At 37.0% G+C, this 19038-nt stretch overlaps 2 protein-coding genes across 2 annotated transcripts; both read right to left on the reverse strand.

Annotated features, from left to right (window-relative positions):
- Positions 1-788: 788 nt before the first annotated feature.
- Positions 789-4305, reverse strand: LOC121890009 (type-2 ice-structuring protein-like). The gene is made up of 7 exons (XM_042402257.1): positions 4146-4305; positions 3584-3676; positions 3432-3482; positions 2957-3066; positions 2069-2203; positions 1872-1971; positions 789-856 (listed from the first exon to the last, which is right to left on the reverse strand). Exons 1-7 carry the CDS (start codon positions 4303-4305, stop codon positions 789-791), a joined length of 717 nt encoding a protein of 238 aa, XP_042258191.1.
- Positions 4306-7939: 3634 nt separating this feature from the next.
- LOC121889758 (type-2 ice-structuring protein-like) lies at positions 7940-16298 on the reverse strand. Its single transcript, XM_042401977.1, has 8 exons — positions 15880-16298; positions 15603-15730; positions 10982-11074; positions 10125-10178; positions 9898-9995; positions 8883-9029; positions 8681-8780; positions 7940-8272 (listed from the first exon to the last, which is right to left on the reverse strand). The coding sequence occupies exons 2-8, from the start codon at positions 15694-15696 to the stop codon at positions 8196-8198; spliced, it is 663 nt and encodes a 220-aa protein (XP_042257911.1). The 5' UTR covers positions 15697-15730; positions 15880-16298; the 3' UTR covers positions 7940-8195.
- Positions 16299-19038: the final 2740 nt, after the last annotated feature.

A 19038-nucleotide genomic window follows, 5' to 3' on the forward strand; every position in this document is an offset into this window, starting at 1 on the left:
ATTTTTTTGAGCTATTGATAGTTTGCTTATCATTATTTTTAACTATATTTAACATAGTTTAATATACTATACCTCTCATGTGCTTTAAATTTTAATATGTATATTGCAGAATAACCACACATCATCTGCCAATTCAGCTGGTTCTAAATAAACATCCTGGATTTAACTTCAACATCTCTGGCTGAGTTCTTTCTGGACACAGTAGCAGCAGGCCAGTTCCTAGTTAATCAGTTCATGTACTATTTTTCAGTACTGAATTCCAAAAAAATGTATTTTAGGTTTAATTAACTTGAAATTATAAAACATACATATTTAAGTAAAGTTAAGGACAAAATTAGTTAATTCCACTAAATCTCTGAATGATATTTTACAGTGTAGATGTTGATCTGAGTGTGATACCTTTGATAATAATTGTTCCATTTAAAATAGAATTACAAACCAGTTTGTTTCATGCTTGAGTCTTTGATTTTTGCACAATATGAGACAGAACAGTTCAATCTCCAGAGTAAGAAAAAGCATTCTTTTCATAACACATTCAGTTTGGCACAAGACCTAAAAGACAATCCAGCTCCCGTTTGTGTCACTTGTTGCTTCCTTCCTTAAGTAGCTTTACAGTGATAGCAAGATAGAAATAAATGAAAAATGAGTTATAAAGCTATCAGGTTATATATGAGACTGATGATAAAATGACTAAATGATTAACTTGTGACCATAAACACAAACACATATCCACTAATGTTTGTGCTTCTCACAGGTGTTTCATGCCTCTTCTGTCTGCTCAGGAATCATCAGATTTTCTTGGCACAGACAGATGGCAGGGTAGTAGCACAATATGTATCATCCCAGCATTTGTCACCTGCAATTATTAAAAACACAGGACATCAGCATGCTTGTTAATCATATGATATAATGTTTTGATGCAGATGTAGATTAGATTAACGTCTAGACCTATGTTATGTATCTTGTTGAATTGTGTACTTATGTAATCCCAAATGTTTCACACAATGTTCAAACCCAGAGAAATCCATAATTTTAATCAGGGTAATGGTCTGTTTCATTCGGTTGCCTGTCAATGGTATAATTTCCCCTTTGTGCATGTATCAGTGTTGTGGTTGTCTACCAGAAGCTGTGATATATTGACTTTTTATCCAGTTTTAAGTCAGGCGCTAAAAATGCCAGACTTTCCAAATGCTTTCTAATTGAACATTTAATTGCTAATGTGCCTTCCTGCTCTCTGGTTTAAACAAGACAATCTTAAAGTCCTTTCTATATTCTTAGAAACTACTAGTTTCAAACTAGTGATTTACAGGTTGCACCTTGAGTTTTAATGTTTTAATGTAAACACTTTAGTAATCAGAGGCGGCTGGTTAATGCAGAGCATCACCCTGTTCCAATTATCCAGAGAAGAAAGGCTCATGTTAAACATGACTTAAATATATATTACAAAATAACTATGAAATAAAAATGTTTATTCTTACTCTGTGTCTCGTAGAATTATGAAACATTTGTTTCAAATTGTTTTTGGTTGATTTCTGTTTGAATACATCCTGTATACTTCCTGTGTGAGGGGCTACAGCCAAATGAGTGTGTATGTAAATCCTTCAACTTTTGGCAAGCAGGTGACCTGAGGCTGCTATCTGATTGGTTGTTTCAGAATTTCGTTGAGACGGAGCTTTCTGCACCCCAAAAACGCCCATTTTTATTGGTCACCTATAAACACCTGGGTTTCTGCAATGTCATCAGTGAGATGTGTGAAAGCGGATTTTCAATATTTCAGAGCACTAAGTTACCTTGTTTTTGTCATGCATTCTTTAATATCTACACCACTTGTACATAATCTCTCATGCAAAGTAATGTATTTCATGGTTTACCTCCGTAGTTCATCTGTAAACATTGCTGCGTAGTAGGTTCTCCGCTGCACCAGTATGAGAAAATGAAAGGTGTGCCATCACTCCAGAGCCAAACACCATCCTAGAAGATAGAATAGAAGACAACTGATGCATATAAATAAAGATAATCTAAATGTAAACACCACTCTAGACATCTTTTGTAATTATACGTGACAAACCTCTTGGCTGTCAGAGCCTCCAATCCATGTCTCAGGATACTCATGAGTTTTTTCTTCAATCATACTTTTAATCTGGTTGTACTCCTCCGTTCCATGAACCGATGCAAGGTGTGCACCCATGGACAGGCAGTTTTTCTATAGTGGAGATAAACAGACAACAGAGTAGAGTTGTGAATAGGAAGGTGCTGCTAATCTTTCTTTAAACAACATCCTCAATATCACTGAACACAGAAACACAGGACTCTACTGATGCTATAACAATACTATAGGTTTATGTTGTGACCACCAGCTTCAATTATTTCAACTCTGTTACTGAAAAATCATGTTTTGTCAGCTAAAGATATGACAATACCAATGAGCCTCAGCTGCTGTTGCTATGGAGAAGAAGCCAGTCAGAGACAAGAATCAGAGCGTTAATAAATTTAAAATGCTTTGTTGTTGAAGTTGTAAACAAAACTTGACGCCATAGTTGCTGATTTCACTCAAAAGTGACCCATAAAAAAAGGAGCCGATTTACACTGCAGATTGTAAAATCGTTTTTTCCAACACTGTAATGTTTAGCTTCTTCCTGCCGTTAGAGGCGCACGTGACCGAATTTTAGGCTCTGTGATTGAACGCACCTTGGGAGTTGTAATTAGCTTCTACCCTGAATTTTTGCAGTTTTGTACCTATGACTTTCTTTTTCTATCAAATTACCAGATATTATTTAATGCAGTTGTTCATCTTTTCTACTGAGGATTCAACTGGAATTTCATATCAATCCAATCTGTAGAAATGTTCCAACTGTTAGTCACCTAAAGAAAATGAAGTGGGTGTGCCCAAAATAGCTCTTCACACTTTGTAACTTGATAAAAGTGTTCTTCAGTGAATGCAAATCATCCTGATTACCTCAGCTTGAGCCCAGCTCAAGGCTTCGGGAACGAAGAGGAAACAGCGGATGTTGTACTTAGTCCAGCCATCGGGACAATATGTTGACCGGTTGTCAACATGATGCTCCTCTGAACACAAATGGTGGAGAAAAAGTGGGTAAGTTTGAACTTCTAGACAGTGTGATGCACTTTGATCCTTACATTCTGACAGTAGCTGCCCTACAACAGGTTTGAATGGTGACTTTTGAATTTTTGAATAAACACAAATCAAAATTTACCCAAAATATCCTATATGTACAAAAATGTGTATCAACTGCACAAAAATAAAACAAAAATTGTATATTCAGGGTGATGTTAGGAGAAGTCGTAAAGATTTCTGACTTCAAGAAAGGTTTTTATGGTGTTTTTACTGCTCAAATGTAAACATGGGTCAAATTTGACCCGTAATGGTTAATATTAAGCTAATATTGATCTGAATAAATAAATGTATTCACCTTCTTGAATTTTTGCCACTGCCTCGTGCTCTTTCTCTGCTTCTTGAAGAGCTGGACAGTTAAACATGTCAGTTAGAGGTTATTATTATTATTTTCATTATTATTTATTGAGGTCTAAAGACAAAAACACACAAATTCAGTCAGATACTCACCAGCAGCTCCAGCCAGAGCCATCATGGAACAAACGAGTACAGACACGGTCAGCAACTTCATGGTGGAGATGATGTAGACCTTATGACGCTTTCCTTCAATAAGTATAGAGACAGACATGTTAGTGATATTTAAAGCAGATAAACTTTAGTGAATGATGAGAGACAACCAAATAGAAGAAAAGAGCGTGAGGAGAGAGAAGCAAAGCAAACCTGCTTTTGGATAATTTCCCTCCGTCTGAATGTAGATGCTGAACAAGAGAAGGACCAGCTCTTATATACAGAGAATTATCTGTCTGAGCGTCACACAATTTGTTTAAATACATCAACTTGCCGGAACCCCACTTGATGGTGTATTATTGAACAGATGTCTAATATATAAAAGACATCTAAATGGTTACTAGATTTTATGATGTTCAAATAGCATCACTCATGTTTACTGATCACTCTTGACAATGGGAGACAATCTGTCACCTGCAAGCTATAAACAGTTCTGATGAACTTTGACCATGTTTAATTATAAAAATGTACAGTGCTGTGAAAAAGTATTTGTCCCTGTCCTGACCAACACCAACATAGCCCATGTGAAACTGCACACCACCTATCCAGTCATCCTGTGCTGCCACTGGATAGGTGGTGTCTGGTAACTGGATAGGTGGTGTACAGTTTGGGTAGAGTTTTGAATTAAAGGCCTCTCCATAAATTTCTACTACAATGGAGAGCATGTCTCTCCTGGGCCACAGCTGTCACCTTAACCACCTCCAACAAAGAGCAGATCTGACTCACAGTTTAAAGGATATGTTCACAATTTTTCAAGTCAGGTATAAGTACCTCAAATTTGTACCTTGAGTGCAGAACCTGTACCTGTGTGGACATCACCATACACCACTGGTTAAATTGAAAGTTTAATGATTACACTCTATTTCACAGGTCCCATAATTTTATATATATACAGGTTTCCTGGGTAATTTGCAGGTATGTAACTTGTATGTAACACTTTGTTGCAATTTGATACAAATTATAAGAAAATTAGAAAAAGAAAAGTTTGGTTTATATGCGGATCTATATGTTGTTTTTAATTTGCAAAAAATTTTTATTCTTAACAATTTCTTGACAGACTGTAAAAACTTACTTTTCAGTGTGTAGTTTTGTGTGTCAAACAATATATCAGTACATTAAGTTGTTTCTTAATAAAACTATAATGAATCAGCATCTATGAACAATTTTGGTCACACTTTACTTTACTGTGCTTCTAATTTACAGGAAATTTCTTCAACAATTTCCTAAAAGTAACCTCTGTGTAACTGTTCAAAACTAAGATATAATCTAATATGCTAAAATCTTGTTTGACGCACCAAATGACACTGAAAACTGAGTATTTTCTGTCTGTTAAAGAATTGTCAACAGTCTAATTTATTAAGAATTTTTGCAAATCAACAACAATGAATCCAAATATAACCATGGGCACTACCAACATAAGACTTTTTTCAGTTTCTTTTCTTTTAATTTGTAACAAATTGTACCACCTTTCTGTAAATTGCCCTAAAATTACCCATTACATACCAGGAAATTACTTAGAAAATGTCCAGGAAATTTGTATAAATCAATTAATATTAATTTAATTAATATACATATAAACTATACATATCAATTTATATAAATATCACATATGAATTAAGTTCCTTTTTTTACAATTGAAATGTATTTACTTAGTATTGTTCCTTGGACATGACCCTGCCAGTACATGATGTATTATGATGGTATAATTCTTATTTGATTGTTTTGGATCTGTGCCAGTTTTAGTAAGAATTTCCAAACAAGGGAGTAGGCCTTAGATAAATATAAAGACACCATCCATGGTAAATATGATTTGTACCTTTATGTATCCGGGATGGATTTTATTAAGCATCCTCTTCAGGAATACCTTGTGCACTAACACAGCTGCACACACCTGCACCAGCATGATTATTGCACAAGTGTGCATTGGACTGGTCACAATAAAATGTGCAGTTTTATCTTGGAAAAAATACACCCATTAGGCACTGAGCTATGTATTTCACATGACTAGGGATACAGATAGGCATTTTTTTGGGTGGGAGGGCAGAAAACATGTCAGTATCTGGTGTGACCTCCATTTGCCTCGTGCAATGCGACACATCTCCTGCGCACAGAGTTGATCAGGTTGTTGATTGTGGCCTTTGGAATGTTGGTCCACTCTTCTTCAATGGCTGTGCAAAGTTGCTGGATATTGGTAGAACACACTGTTGTACACGCTGATCCAGAGCATCCCAAACATGGATGACATGTCTGGCGAATATGCAGGCCATGCAAGAACTGGCATGTTTTTAGCCTCCAGGAACTGTGTACAGATCCTTGCAACACGGCGCCGTGCATTATCATGCTGCAACATGAGGCGATAGCTGTGGGTGAATGGCATGACAATGAGCCTCAGGATCTTGTCACAGTATCTCTGTTCATTCAAATTGCCATCAATAATATGCATCTGTCTTTGTTGTCTGTAGCTTATGTCTGCCCATACCATAACCCTACCGCCTCCATGGGGCACTCTGTTCACAACGCTGACATCAGTAAACCGCTCGCCACACAACACCATACACACTGTCTGCCAATCTCCCTGTACAGTGAAAACCAGGATTCATCCATGAAAAGAACAATTCTCCAAAGTGCCAGAAGTGCCATCAAAGGTGAGCATTTGCCCACTCAAGTCGGTTATGACGACAAACTGGTGAGGATGACCAGCATGCAGATGAACTTTCCTGAGATGGTTTCTGACAGTTTGTGTAGAAATTCTCTGGTCATGCAAACCAACTGTTGCATCAGCTGTCCAGGTGGCTGGTCTCAGACGATCTCAACAGCTCTGGTGGACATTCCTGCAGTCAGCATGCCAAGTGCATGCTCCCTCAAAACTTGCAACATCTGTGGCATTGTGTTGTGTGATAAAACTGCACATTTTAGAGTGGCCTTTTATTGTGACCAGCTCAACACACACTTGTGCAATAATCATGCTGTTTAATCAGCATCTTGATACGCCATACCTGTCAGGTGGATGGATTATCTTGGCAGAGAAGTGCTCACTAACACGGATCTTTTATTTCAACTCATGAAAATTGTGAGCAAAAAACAAAAGTGTGCTCCTCCTGTTGGCTTGATTATTTAAAGGTTCTGGATCGTTCCCTGATTTACAGCAGCTCTGGTACAAGTTCGAACAGATAATATTTGAGGATCTTATCGGGTAATTTCCGAGCATGACCATTCATCATTTTCATCAACGCCCTGATCAAATTACAGTTCACTCCATTCTTCTAATGCTTTTATAAAAACACTACATAGTTTTGCAAACAACATGGTTACGTTCACTGACTTTTCTCCCAGCCTCTTCTTTTTTTTGGAAGAGAGCTGTCTGTGTGTTTCAGGTCTGCCACGCCCCTCTCTGCCTGCTTTGATTGCCCGCACCTGAACTGCGTCTGATCATCAGTGGAGCTGTATATCAACTCCCCTGGACCAGTGCTTCTTCCCATTTTGCCACTGAGCTGCTGGTTGGGCTGGTGCTGTCGAGTTTTTGCTGTCAGTAGTTTGATATAGCTCTGTGTAACTGGTAGATGATTTTCATGAAGCTTTGTGGTGGTTCTCTGCCTTTTGATTTTGCGTTCCTTTTTTTCTCCTGTTTTGTGGCTAGCCAGGGAGCGTAGCATTGTCTTTTTTTTTCATTCTGTGGCCCAAGTGAGACTTTTCTTTTCTAGTTGGAGTGGGATTTTGTTTGTTGTTTTGGCCTTGGAGACCCTGACACCTAAGTTGCTTCCTTTTTTTTTTTTTTTTTTTTTTTTTACTATATATACTATACTATATATGTCGGTTTATCTGTTAATAATCCTTTTTGTTAATAAATGGTTCTCCCTGTTACCCCTTTTGCAATTGTTTTAATGGCCTTTTTCCCACCATTTTTACAAAGAGTTTTGGGTCACCTAATTATGTTACTCCTTGTGTTCCCCCCCGAGACATTAGAGGTCGTAACAACATGATAACATACATGGTATTTATTTACAGCTTGACCTTAAGGGTGAGTAACACATCCCACAAAATACTGTAATATTAAATCATTTTATTGGATAAATTCCATTAATTACACCCCAAATTTTAATAGTGTACAGTAGTATTCAGTGTTACAGCTGGAACTCTTTGAGATGCAAACATGTAACACACAGGAAGATTTATGTGAAGTTTGGATGCTTATATGCATTAATGATATATATATATAGAGAGAGAGAGAGAGAAGGTATCCACACTGTAGATAGATTTATTACAGACTCATAAACAACCTTTTTTTCAATGTCTGAGCATTTTATTCTTGCATACAGAAAGTCATGACAACAGGCAATCATTTCATACCACATCCAGTCTTCTCTTATAAAAGCCACAAGGCCGGAGAGACAATCCAACTCCTGTTTATGTCACTTGTCGCTTCGTTCCTTAAATTAGCATTACAGAGATAGAAGAGAAATATAGATGCCTTCAGGTTATATATGAGACTGATGATACAAATACTCATCCAGTTATGTTTTTACAGATACATTAAGTTTCTGTTTCAGGGCAGGAATCACATGAGGATTATGGCACAGATAGATGGGAGCTTAGCGTCACAGTCCATGTCATCCAGGCATCCCGATTCCTGTTCTGTAAGACCAAAAAACACAGGAGTCAGTTAACACCACACAGTGATGGAATGTAACAAAGTACTCAAGTACTAAACTTTATTACAATTTGAAGGTACCTTACTTGAGTATTTCCATTTTATGCTACTTTATACTTTTAGTCCACAACATTTATCTGACAGCCTTAGTTACTATTCAGATTAAAGTTTGACATAAAATAATGCAATGAGTTTATAAACTAGTCGTTCACAACCTTTTTGTCTTGTGACCTCTTCTATAAAACCAGTGTGTACTTTTTGGCCCCTTGTGAGGTTTCAGATGAGTTGATAGCAGTTCCGTTCCCCTCTAAACTTGTCACATGGTTTCATTTAAATCACTTTTTAAAAAATACTTTACACCACATTATGCTCTCAAGGTTGAGTTGGTTTACCTTCAAAGGTAATTTGTAGACAGTGGTGCTCATGCTTTTCAGAACAGAAGTCATGAAACTGATTATAACCCATATAATCACTCCAGTACCAAGACGGATCCTATGAGACAAAACAGAAAAGAATATTGACTGAATTAATATTAATTAATAGCATATTGCCTTTAAAAAATGTCCAGACCTGATTTAATAATGAATTATATACCTGTGCTGTATTAAAGCCTCCGACCCATACTTTTCCATGCTCATTACCGGCACTTTTCAGCACATCATGAATCTCGTGGGAGATCGAAGAGTCATACACAGATGCAAGGGTTCCATCCTGGTATTGTGAATTGTGTCTGCAGTTTTCCTACATCAGAGATAAACAGAGGAAAAAAAATAACCTCAGGACACCGAAAGAAGATGCTAATTAACCAAGTGTGCAAGTAAATACAGAGTTAACCAGTGGTGGAATGTAATGATATGCTTTTACTTAAGTGCTGTGCTGTACTTAAGTACAATTTTAAGGTACTTTACTTGAGTATTTCCATTGTATGCTACCTTATACTTTTACCTCACTACATTTCACCTGGAAATATTGGACTTTTCACTTAACTACATTTATCCAACAGCTTTAGTCACTAGTTATTTTTCAGATACAAATTTTACAAGAAAAAACCTATAGAATCCAACACACTGTTAAAGATTAAACCAGTATTTCCAAACTTTTTGTCTTGTGAGCAGCTCATTGTTTAGCTGTCCGGCTGAAACTTTACTTTAGTTTATTGTTTTTGGCCACAGCAAGCAGCTGTTTTCAGAGAAAAAGCTCTAAAAAGCCACTGTACACTACCTGCTCAGCGCCAAATAGCAAACAGACACAGTTAGCTGTAGACTAGCTGGTGAACATAGTGGAGCATTTAGCAGCCAAAGAGCCAGATATTTCCCTCAGGAGTTGTTAGAGAGCAAAAACAGAGCTAAAAGAGAGTGAATGTTGGACTTACATTCACCAGGTGAACAGAAACACAACACATAATGTTGCTACGAAACAACTTAAAAGTATGATGATATGTAAGGTGATGATGTGTCAGCGTTGTGTTCACAACTTGTTTCCGCTGCACTGAAGCGGCCAAACATATCACTTCATGCAGGTTTAAATGTAAATGATCTACTTCTTCTGCCACTGGAGTTAACTTGATGTAGAAATATTCTGCTCTAATTAAGGTATTAATTCTGATTACCTCAGCTTCAGCCCAGGTCATATTTGTCGGAACGTAGAGGAGACATTGAGTGCTGAACATAGTCCAACCATCAGGACAAGAAAAAAAGAAGCCCGGCTCTGGAGACAAATACAGGAAAAAGGGTCACATTGAGTGTCCAGGGGGGTTGCAAGAATAGATGCAAGTTTTAAAGTCAAAGTGGACTTCAGTATAAATAAATAAATAAATAAATATGTATATTCACTGACCTGATATCGGAGGTAGTGAGACTGGGATAGGTGACAACATGTCTATGGGATATGCTGGAGAATTTAACAAAGCAGTAAGATTAATAACATTGTATTTATATTGAAACAGGAATCAATACACATCTGAAGAAATACACTGTACACTCATGTTCTACAATCATTTGCTCAGTCCCAGGTTCATCCTTTTCTTCTGGGTGAGCTGCATGGACAGTTTAACACAGCAGTGAGCAGCAGTGGAAGAAGTAACCTGATCCTTTACTTAATGGACAGTTTGAGGACTACACTTATTCTGCACTTCAGTTTTTGTACAGATTAAACAACTGAGACATTACATGTTTATTAATAATTAAAATTAGTAATCTTTAGAGGTGCTGTGGTGGATTTTGTTGATCTGTGTGTGGACAGAGCCAGGCAACTATTTCCTTCCTGTTTCCAGTCTTTGTGCTAAGCTAAGCATTCCTTCTAATCATTACTCCCGTTGTAATGTAGGTGATGGGGGACAAAATTCACAGTCCTTGTTTTGTGCAAAAATGTATTTAAAAGTTTATCTGAATCTTATGAGGCCTCTGTGGATATCTGCCACATTTACCGTCTTTTTAGCATCAAATTCCCTCTTTGTGTTTCCTCGGACAGTGTTTCCCTGTTGAGTTGCGGTGGAAGTATAGTAACAAAAAGAAGGACTTTGGCACTAAAAAGACTGTAACGTTGAAAGATATCTACTTGGTTTGACTCATTTGGACGCTGAAGCTTCATATTAGTGTCAGATAAACTTGTAAATACATTTTTGCACAGAGGGTGGACTGTGGATTATGGTCCCATCACTTACATTGTAAGTGCATCATGCATTATCTACTCACCAGCAGATGGGGTCAGAGCCATCATGGCACAAAGGAAGAGAAACACAGTCAACATCTTCATGGTGCAGATGTTACAGATGAAGATTTCCTTCACTAAAGAGAGAAATACATGTTAGAAATACTTCTGCAGTGAAAGGTAGAAAATAAAGAAGACAATAGTGGAGTTTGTGGCAAACCTGCTGAGTTATCTTCTGTTCTAACTAAGTCCATTTATTCCTGTACTGTACTTAAGTACAATTTTGAGGCACATCTATTTTACTTGAGTATTTGCATCTGATGCTCCACTATATTTCAGAGGGAAGTATTTTTCAGATTAAGATTTTACACCAAATAACATATTTTAATATTCTAACTGTTGTTTAAATTGTCTGCTCTTTTCTTTTTTATATAAAATTGTTATGCACTTTGAACTGCGTTAGTGTGTGAAAGGTGCTATATTAATAGTTTCTTTATTATTATGATAAAAAACATATAATATGATGCAGTGCTATTATCATTAATCTACCCAATGTGTCTAAAATCGGCTCCACAGTGATGAACTACAACATTAAAATGCTATTACATGTATGTGTTAATGATAAAAACAAACAATATAATATACTACGTATGATATATAACACTCTAAAAGAAGCCAGTCTGCATAATGAGAACTTTTACTTTTAATACTTTACATACAGATTGCTGATAATACTTCTGTACTTTTGCTTAAGTAACATTAACAAGGATCTGAATACTTCTTCCACCACTGGGAGTCAGTCAAAGCTACAAAAACCAAAAACTGAAACTTTTGATTGAACTTAATAATTTACCTCCTGTGACATAAAAGGCCATTAAAAGCCAATATTTTCTCAATACAGCAAGTAAGCTACATATGAACTGACCACAGAGATGACACTGTATATGTATGGCTAATTATGTATGCATTATGTTTTAAATGGGATGTTGTCCCAGGGTACATCATAGATTTTTCACAGATTTTGGCGCCTTTAGAGGACAGAATTGCTGGACTTTCTCTGGAAAAAGGAAAAAGAACTTCTGTTGTAATGAACATTACACTTGACATGATTCTAGGTTCTATGTTTAGCTGCCATTCTCCACCAGTCCTCCAGAGAACCTCAAACTTTACCGCTTGTTTGTTTGGACTGGACTGTGTGGGCTTATTCTGAGTTGGACTTTTGAAAGACTATCTGACATGTTTTTACTTTAGTTGCCTTTATTGGGCCCAAGCCCAAAGGGCGAAGGCCCACTTGTATTTCATGTGTTTGTTTCTTCCTTCTTTCTTTATCATTCTGCCACCTAAACCTTAAATTTGATCCCCTAAACATGCTCAAAAACTCACCAAATTTTGGACACACATCAGGTCTGGTAAAAAATTTGACCCCCAAAGTGCCAAAATGTGCTCTCTAGCACCACCTAGGTCACTAATATGGCTGCCATGGCCAATAGGAATGTCATAGAGAGATCAAACCAAAACTCAATTATGTCTCATCAAGACCTACAAATCATTCACTGACACCCCCGACCTAAATCCAACAGGAAGTCCACAATTAGCCTGTCAATATAAGACTTTGCCTCAATTTTGGCCTCCGAATAAACGCTATCTCCTCCGAGGGCGTTAATGGTATCGGCTTCAAACTTGAATATATGACTTACGACACTGCTGAAAAAAAGTTCTTAAAACCTTTTTTATAACTTGAGCGGTTTGGATTTTATAAACCCTGAAAGTTGCTGTGCCACATCACATCACATGTACCCCTTACAATGTAAATGAATGGGGGAGGCATGGACTAAGGCTTCTGACATCTAAACTATAAGTCTGACCAGTTTCAAACCTGTATCAATGGATTCCCCACGAAATTTCCTACTGAAAATTGTGATTTGTAATGTAAGATTTGGCCAAAGTCATGGGATTTATGAGGAGATTTCACAAGAAGAGTGACATTCTCCTCTCCAACTGAGAGGGAGAGAGAGAGACAATAGGAGGGGGGGATGGGTGTGGGGGTTGAATGCAGCTCATTTTTGTAGGATACAGCAGAAAGGCCTATATACATACAGTTATACAGTTATATACAAACTTTGTATGAAGTTTGGTGTTATTATCATTTATTTTACAATAATTATAGGTCTTATATGTATAATTCAGTGGTGGGGATGACCTATGAGGGGAAGGGAAAAAATGGAGTGAGGGTGACAGTTTAGTGATAAAGTGCTGTAGAAAAATAAAATCAAAACTAAAATTTGTAGCTCTGTACTGCAGTTTTTCCTTTATTAGGGCCCGAGCACCTAGTGGTTCGCTCACACTCTCCATTTAAATATATGAGTATTTTTCTGTGTCCAGCTGCAGTTACTTATTGTCTCTACACACCTGACAGTACACATGTCAATCAATCTTTGACCAGGTCATGTGGGTTAAAAGTCTTTACTTTTCTAAAAATAGACTTGATGAAAATTAGGAAATTAATTTGTTTTACACACAAACTCATCAAGAGTTTTCAATTTACTAATTGAAATTCAAGTGAATGGGCCCAAAACTTGCATGATTTTGATGACACAGGTTTGAGCAAGACAGACATGTCTCACCCAGCAGAAAATTCTCATCCTCACACTGTTGAGATTTGATGTTTCGCCATGACAGATGAAGTTGCTATAACTTTATTGTAAATGCTCCAGTCTGCACCAAACTTCTCCCGGCATTAACACGTCTACATGACAATATTCCATCAGTGATGCAAACTGGCTGAATGTCGCCCCCTATGATATTTCAGGGAAGCAGCCCCAGCAGCAGGCAAAATAGTGGACAAAGGAAGTGATGTTTATCTCCTTCTTGCACTGTCTGAAAACAGCCCGGGTCTGAAGACATCTACATGCCCGTGACAGAAGCCCTTTGATTGCACCGCAGCCCGACATGTATGGAGGCGCGAGGGCCCGTTCAACGCTGCTTGCAGCTTTAATTAGTCAGTTTGTTCTCTATGTCTTCCTGGTGTTTTTTCTCTGCCTCCCAGTCTGTATCTTTGTGTGTGTGTAGTGTGTGTGTAGTGTGGGTGTTTATGTTGTCTTTGTTGGCTTTGCCCTTCACACCTGACATGCATTATTCTCATTAGACCTGCCCTGCTCCCAGAGTCTTCCCCAGCCAATCAACTCCCAGCCTGCCCTTCTGTCTAGTCACCACACTCCCTCACAAGTTCTGCCTGTTTTTATTTCCTGGTTTTCAGTTCTGTCTTTGTTGGATCCTTCATTCTTTTCTGTTTGTTCAGTCTTGTTCTGTATTCTGTTTTGTTCTGATCTGCATTTGGGTTCATTTCCTGCTACTCTCCATGACACACTTATAATGTAATAAAGTGACTGTACATGTAATGTTTTAACTGGATTTAGTGTTAAGTCATTCTCCAGACATGTTTTAACATAAAAACACTTTGTGTCTGATGTTGTTTTCCCACAAAAAAAGCTTGATTACCTGCTTAACATGTGTTTAAATTATATCATCTACTTCTCTTCTGTCATTGAAAATCAACACCAACAGTCCACAACCCAAAGATATTCAATTTACTGTCAGAGAGGACAAAAGAAACCAGGAAATATTCACATTTGAGAAGGTGGGACGAGAGAATTTTGACTTCTCAAAAAATGACTCAAAACGATTAATCGATTTTCAGAATACTTGGCGGTTAATTCAAATGTTGACGACTAATCGGTTCATTGACTAATATTTGTAGCTCTATTTACAGGTATGGAGTTATTTGTCAATAATGAAAATTAAACTTAAAGGGTCCCATGGGGATACAGGTTTCATTTATCATTGCATGCAAGACAAAGAGTAAAGAAATTATGTCTCCTGCTGTCTCTGTAGCTCTCACAAAAAACATAGACAAGCTCCACAGGTGCATGCTGGTCCTACACCTGCAATATACTAAACAAACAAATAACTAGCAAAAGAAAATCATTCTACCTCTATGTTCCTGATATCTCATACTGTAGATGTGCTGAGCATTTATAAGAAGTCCACCTCTGCCCCCTGCTGTAAAGTCAGCAAACTACATGTGTTGAGGTTTTCATTTTCCCACAGAAATGAAAAGACATTTAAGAAAAAATAGAAAAGAAGCTCATATATGTAAAAAAAAGAAACAATAACTCCTTAATGACACAAAACTGCCTGAAATCATTTTTTGTTTGTTTTTGCTTTTAACATATAAATACAATCCCTTTTTATTGTAAGCAGTTTATTTTTATTCAAATGCCAACATTTCCTACATTATATTACATCATATGTGTACATAGTTCCCTTTTTTAGACTATGCCACAGATTTATGGCATTTTCTACCAACACATATCAGGGAGGCCACTCAAAAAAACAACTAAGCAATATTTCTACAACCTGATATTTTATCAGCTGCCTCTCTTCCTGTAAACCAGCCTCTGCTTTAAATGACCTATTTTTTTTTCAGGTTTTATTGGCCCTCTATGGACTTTGTTTGTCTTTCTTCTTATCTGTTTTTATTGATCTTTGATGTGATTTTTGTCCTGCTGTCCTGACTTCGTCATTCAAAGCACTTATGAGCTGCAATCCTTGTATGAAACGTGCGATACAAATACAATTATTATTGTTATTATTATATTTTCTCACAGTATGCAGCAGTAGTTCTACATCCCACGGTGAAAACCACAGATGTCCAGTAAACAGTGGGCTCAGCGTTATTGCAGCTGACCGGAAGCTGCATCTCCCCCGTTCCTCGGAAATTGACCGCACAGCTCCTGCAGAAGAAGAGAGACACACGACAGGTATGAGGAAGAAATGTTCGTAAACAGCGTGTATCATGTGTTCGACTTAGACTTTATATGGATTTATAGTGTTTGTTTGTTTTTTTATGTAAAAGAAGAAAGAAATACACACAAAAACTCACGTTTGGTGGTCTTCTCTCAGCCACAGATGTTTCACGTTTCTACTGTCGCATATCTAGATTTCTTTTTTTTAATGCGTAGCAATGTTTCAAAATATACATTGTGTAAGAAATTATACAGCAAATATATTTCAGCCATTGTACATTTTGACGTTTAAAAATCAAAGTGTCTTCTCTCAATCGATACATTTCATATATTTTCTTTTTTCTTTTTTCTCTGTTATAGATGAAAGTGAAACTAAACTCTCGTGCACAATCGCGTGTAATATTTAAGGTCAAATCAAACGTTTTGGATTCACGTGGTTTGATTTATCTGCTGTACATGAGTTTGAACGTGTAGCTGAGCGACCAGCAGGGGGCGCAGTGGAGCAAGTTCATGCATATTAATATCAGTATAGTAAAATTAATATCATATATCTAAAGTTTAAAGGTTTTAAAATGGATTTCCATTATAGTTCGGTGAGGTTTAACGCTTTTTATGGAACACAAAGCTTAACAGGCCTTCTGTGCCCAGTTATAGTTACTGAGCTATGATTGAATATAGACCCTTTTTGACCTTTCAAAGCAGGAAAAGCCCAGATATAAATGATTAACATTAACAATGACTCCATTAATTGTCAGAGTTGGCCATGTCAGTGAGTGAGCGTGCACAATACTCACCGAAATGTAATGCAGCTATCATGAATGCTAATAATTCCACCTGTGCTTTTCCTGCTTTGAAGAGTCAAAATGTCTGCCAAAAGAGTCTATCACTGCTTGGGGGAAAGGTTTAGAGGATGGCCAATTAATAAGCAAAGATGGCAGACAAAACTCCAAACAATGGCTATAGTTAATCTGTACCACCACAGTGTTAAAGGATTGAGTACTGCTGTGTCATTGTGGCTGCAAAATCTCAACAGTTACTGTATTTCTAAACTCCCAGAAAATCACACTGACATCAAATACGTTCAGGGCTCACAGCTTTTAATTTTTTTGAATTTCCAATTTTACAATAAGATATGTGACAACCCATCAGCACTTCATGAACCAACTGTGTTTAATGGTTTAAAAGGATCCACAGTTAAGGATTTAAGAGACTGACTGATCATCAGATACAGAACATACATGCTTTACCATATTAAATTAGCTTTACAATTGTACAATTACATTTGCGGATCTTTCTTAATCATTAATTTTGTGATTGTGTTGCTCACCACTGTTTTAAAAATGACTTTTTTTCCTCAGCATCAGGTGCTGTCTCCTCACCTGTCATCAGTTTAACAGGACTTGACAGGGACAGAGGAGGAGTGGTGTTACAGTGTGAGTCTAAAGGCTGGTATCCACAGCCTGAGGTGTTTTGGCTGGACGGTGAGGGAAACCTCCTCTCTGCCGGACCTACAGAGACAGTCAGAGGTCCTGATGACCTCTATACTGTCAGCAGCAGAGTGACTTTAGAGAAGAGACACAACAACAACTTCACCTGTAGAGTCCAGCAGAACAACATCAACCAGACCAGAGAGACACACATTATTGTTCCAGGTAGAAGTGCACCTGCTATACTGGCTATGACTGCTTCCTGAAATATATTTCTAAATATATACGATGCTTTTCTGTGTTACTTCGGGTGATTTCATCATGGTCCACAATGGAGCTCTTGTTTACTGGAATGCTTTCCCTCTGGTCATCTTTGTTGGTGTTGTTGTACTATGTGTATGTTTTAAGGTTCATTCTAAGGAGGATCTTCAAAACTCACAACAGAGCATATAATCCTTCGTTTTATCTGAAAACCAAATCATCAAATTTGGAAATGCATCCAGATGATTCAGATCCATTCAGATTCTGATGTTTTAAGTAGTGTATGTGATGTGAATGAATCATGTTATTGTGATCTTGTAAATACTGTATGTAACTTGTTCTCAGGCCTCTCTTGCAAAACACCAGTGGCGGCTGGTGACTTAAAAGATTGGAGAGGACAGGAGGAAAACCAACATACCGCATCAAACTATATCATTGTCCCCCACCTGATGAAATCGGAGGGGTGGGGGGCAATTTTATATGCCAATAAAACAATTTGCTTTTAAAAACAAAAATCTCTGAGTGGTGTAAAGGCTGCTTCTTTAAAGACATTTAGCATATACATATTGTTTCTAAACAAAGAAGAGCTCATTTTAGCCATGGACTGGTTCAGATGTGTGATTTTACCAACAAAGTGAAATTCAAATTTACAGTATTGTTCTATTGTGACAACAGATTTATGTTCTCATCAAAAACAGACAAGATATCACATGATTTACACATGTTTCCTGTATGTATTTTCTTAGTATACAGAAATATATAAAGTATCACAAAGCTTATAATGTGATACAGGAACAGATCAGTGCTGAATACTAGAGAGACTGAACACTAAAAACATTCACAGATCTAAAAGTGTAGGTTCACATTAGAAAGTATTAATGCATGTATCAAATACATGACTTACACACTCTTATCCATGTGCACGACATACAAAATATAGTCTACAAAGCTGACATGTTAACACTAGGGGTGCAACGGATCACAAAACTCATGGTTCGAAATGCATTTACTTAGTATTGGTCCTTGGACATGACCCTGCCAGTATATTGCGTGTTATGATGGTATAATTCTTATTTGATTGTTTTGGGGATCAATATGTTGTTCTTAATTTACAAAAATTTTTAGTAAATTTGATTCTCAATATTTTATATTATAAAATTGTGAACCTGTCCTTTAAAGAACTTAAACAGCACTGTCTTTGCACTTGTAACTCTTGATAAACCAAAAGGTGTCATGCTGTCACTTTAGGGACCATTTTCTTTAATAGAAAGTAGTTCTAATGAAAATTGCTTGCAGTGAGGTCGGTGGAGTAACAGACTTTGCATGCAGGAATATTTTCTTTTTCTTTTCCTTAATTGGTGAATGCCACAAATTATCTTTAATCACTCACACGTGTCACTTAAGAACATTTTCAACTTAATTCCTTTTACTTCCATTGGTGTTGGGAGTCATAAATATCATATATTTGATATATTTCTTACAGATTTTTTTGTGCTATTGGTAGTTTGCTTATCATTATCTTTAAACTATACTTAATATATAGTATATTAAACTATGTTAAGTTTTAATGTGTATATTGCAGAATAACCACACATCATCTGCCAGTTC

The sequence above is a fragment of the Thunnus maccoyii genome, chromosome 22 (assembly GCF_910596095.1).
Source record: "Thunnus maccoyii chromosome 22, fThuMac1.1, whole genome shotgun sequence".
Lineage (NCBI taxonomy): Eukaryota > Metazoa > Chordata > Actinopteri > Scombriformes > Scombridae > Thunnus > Thunnus maccoyii.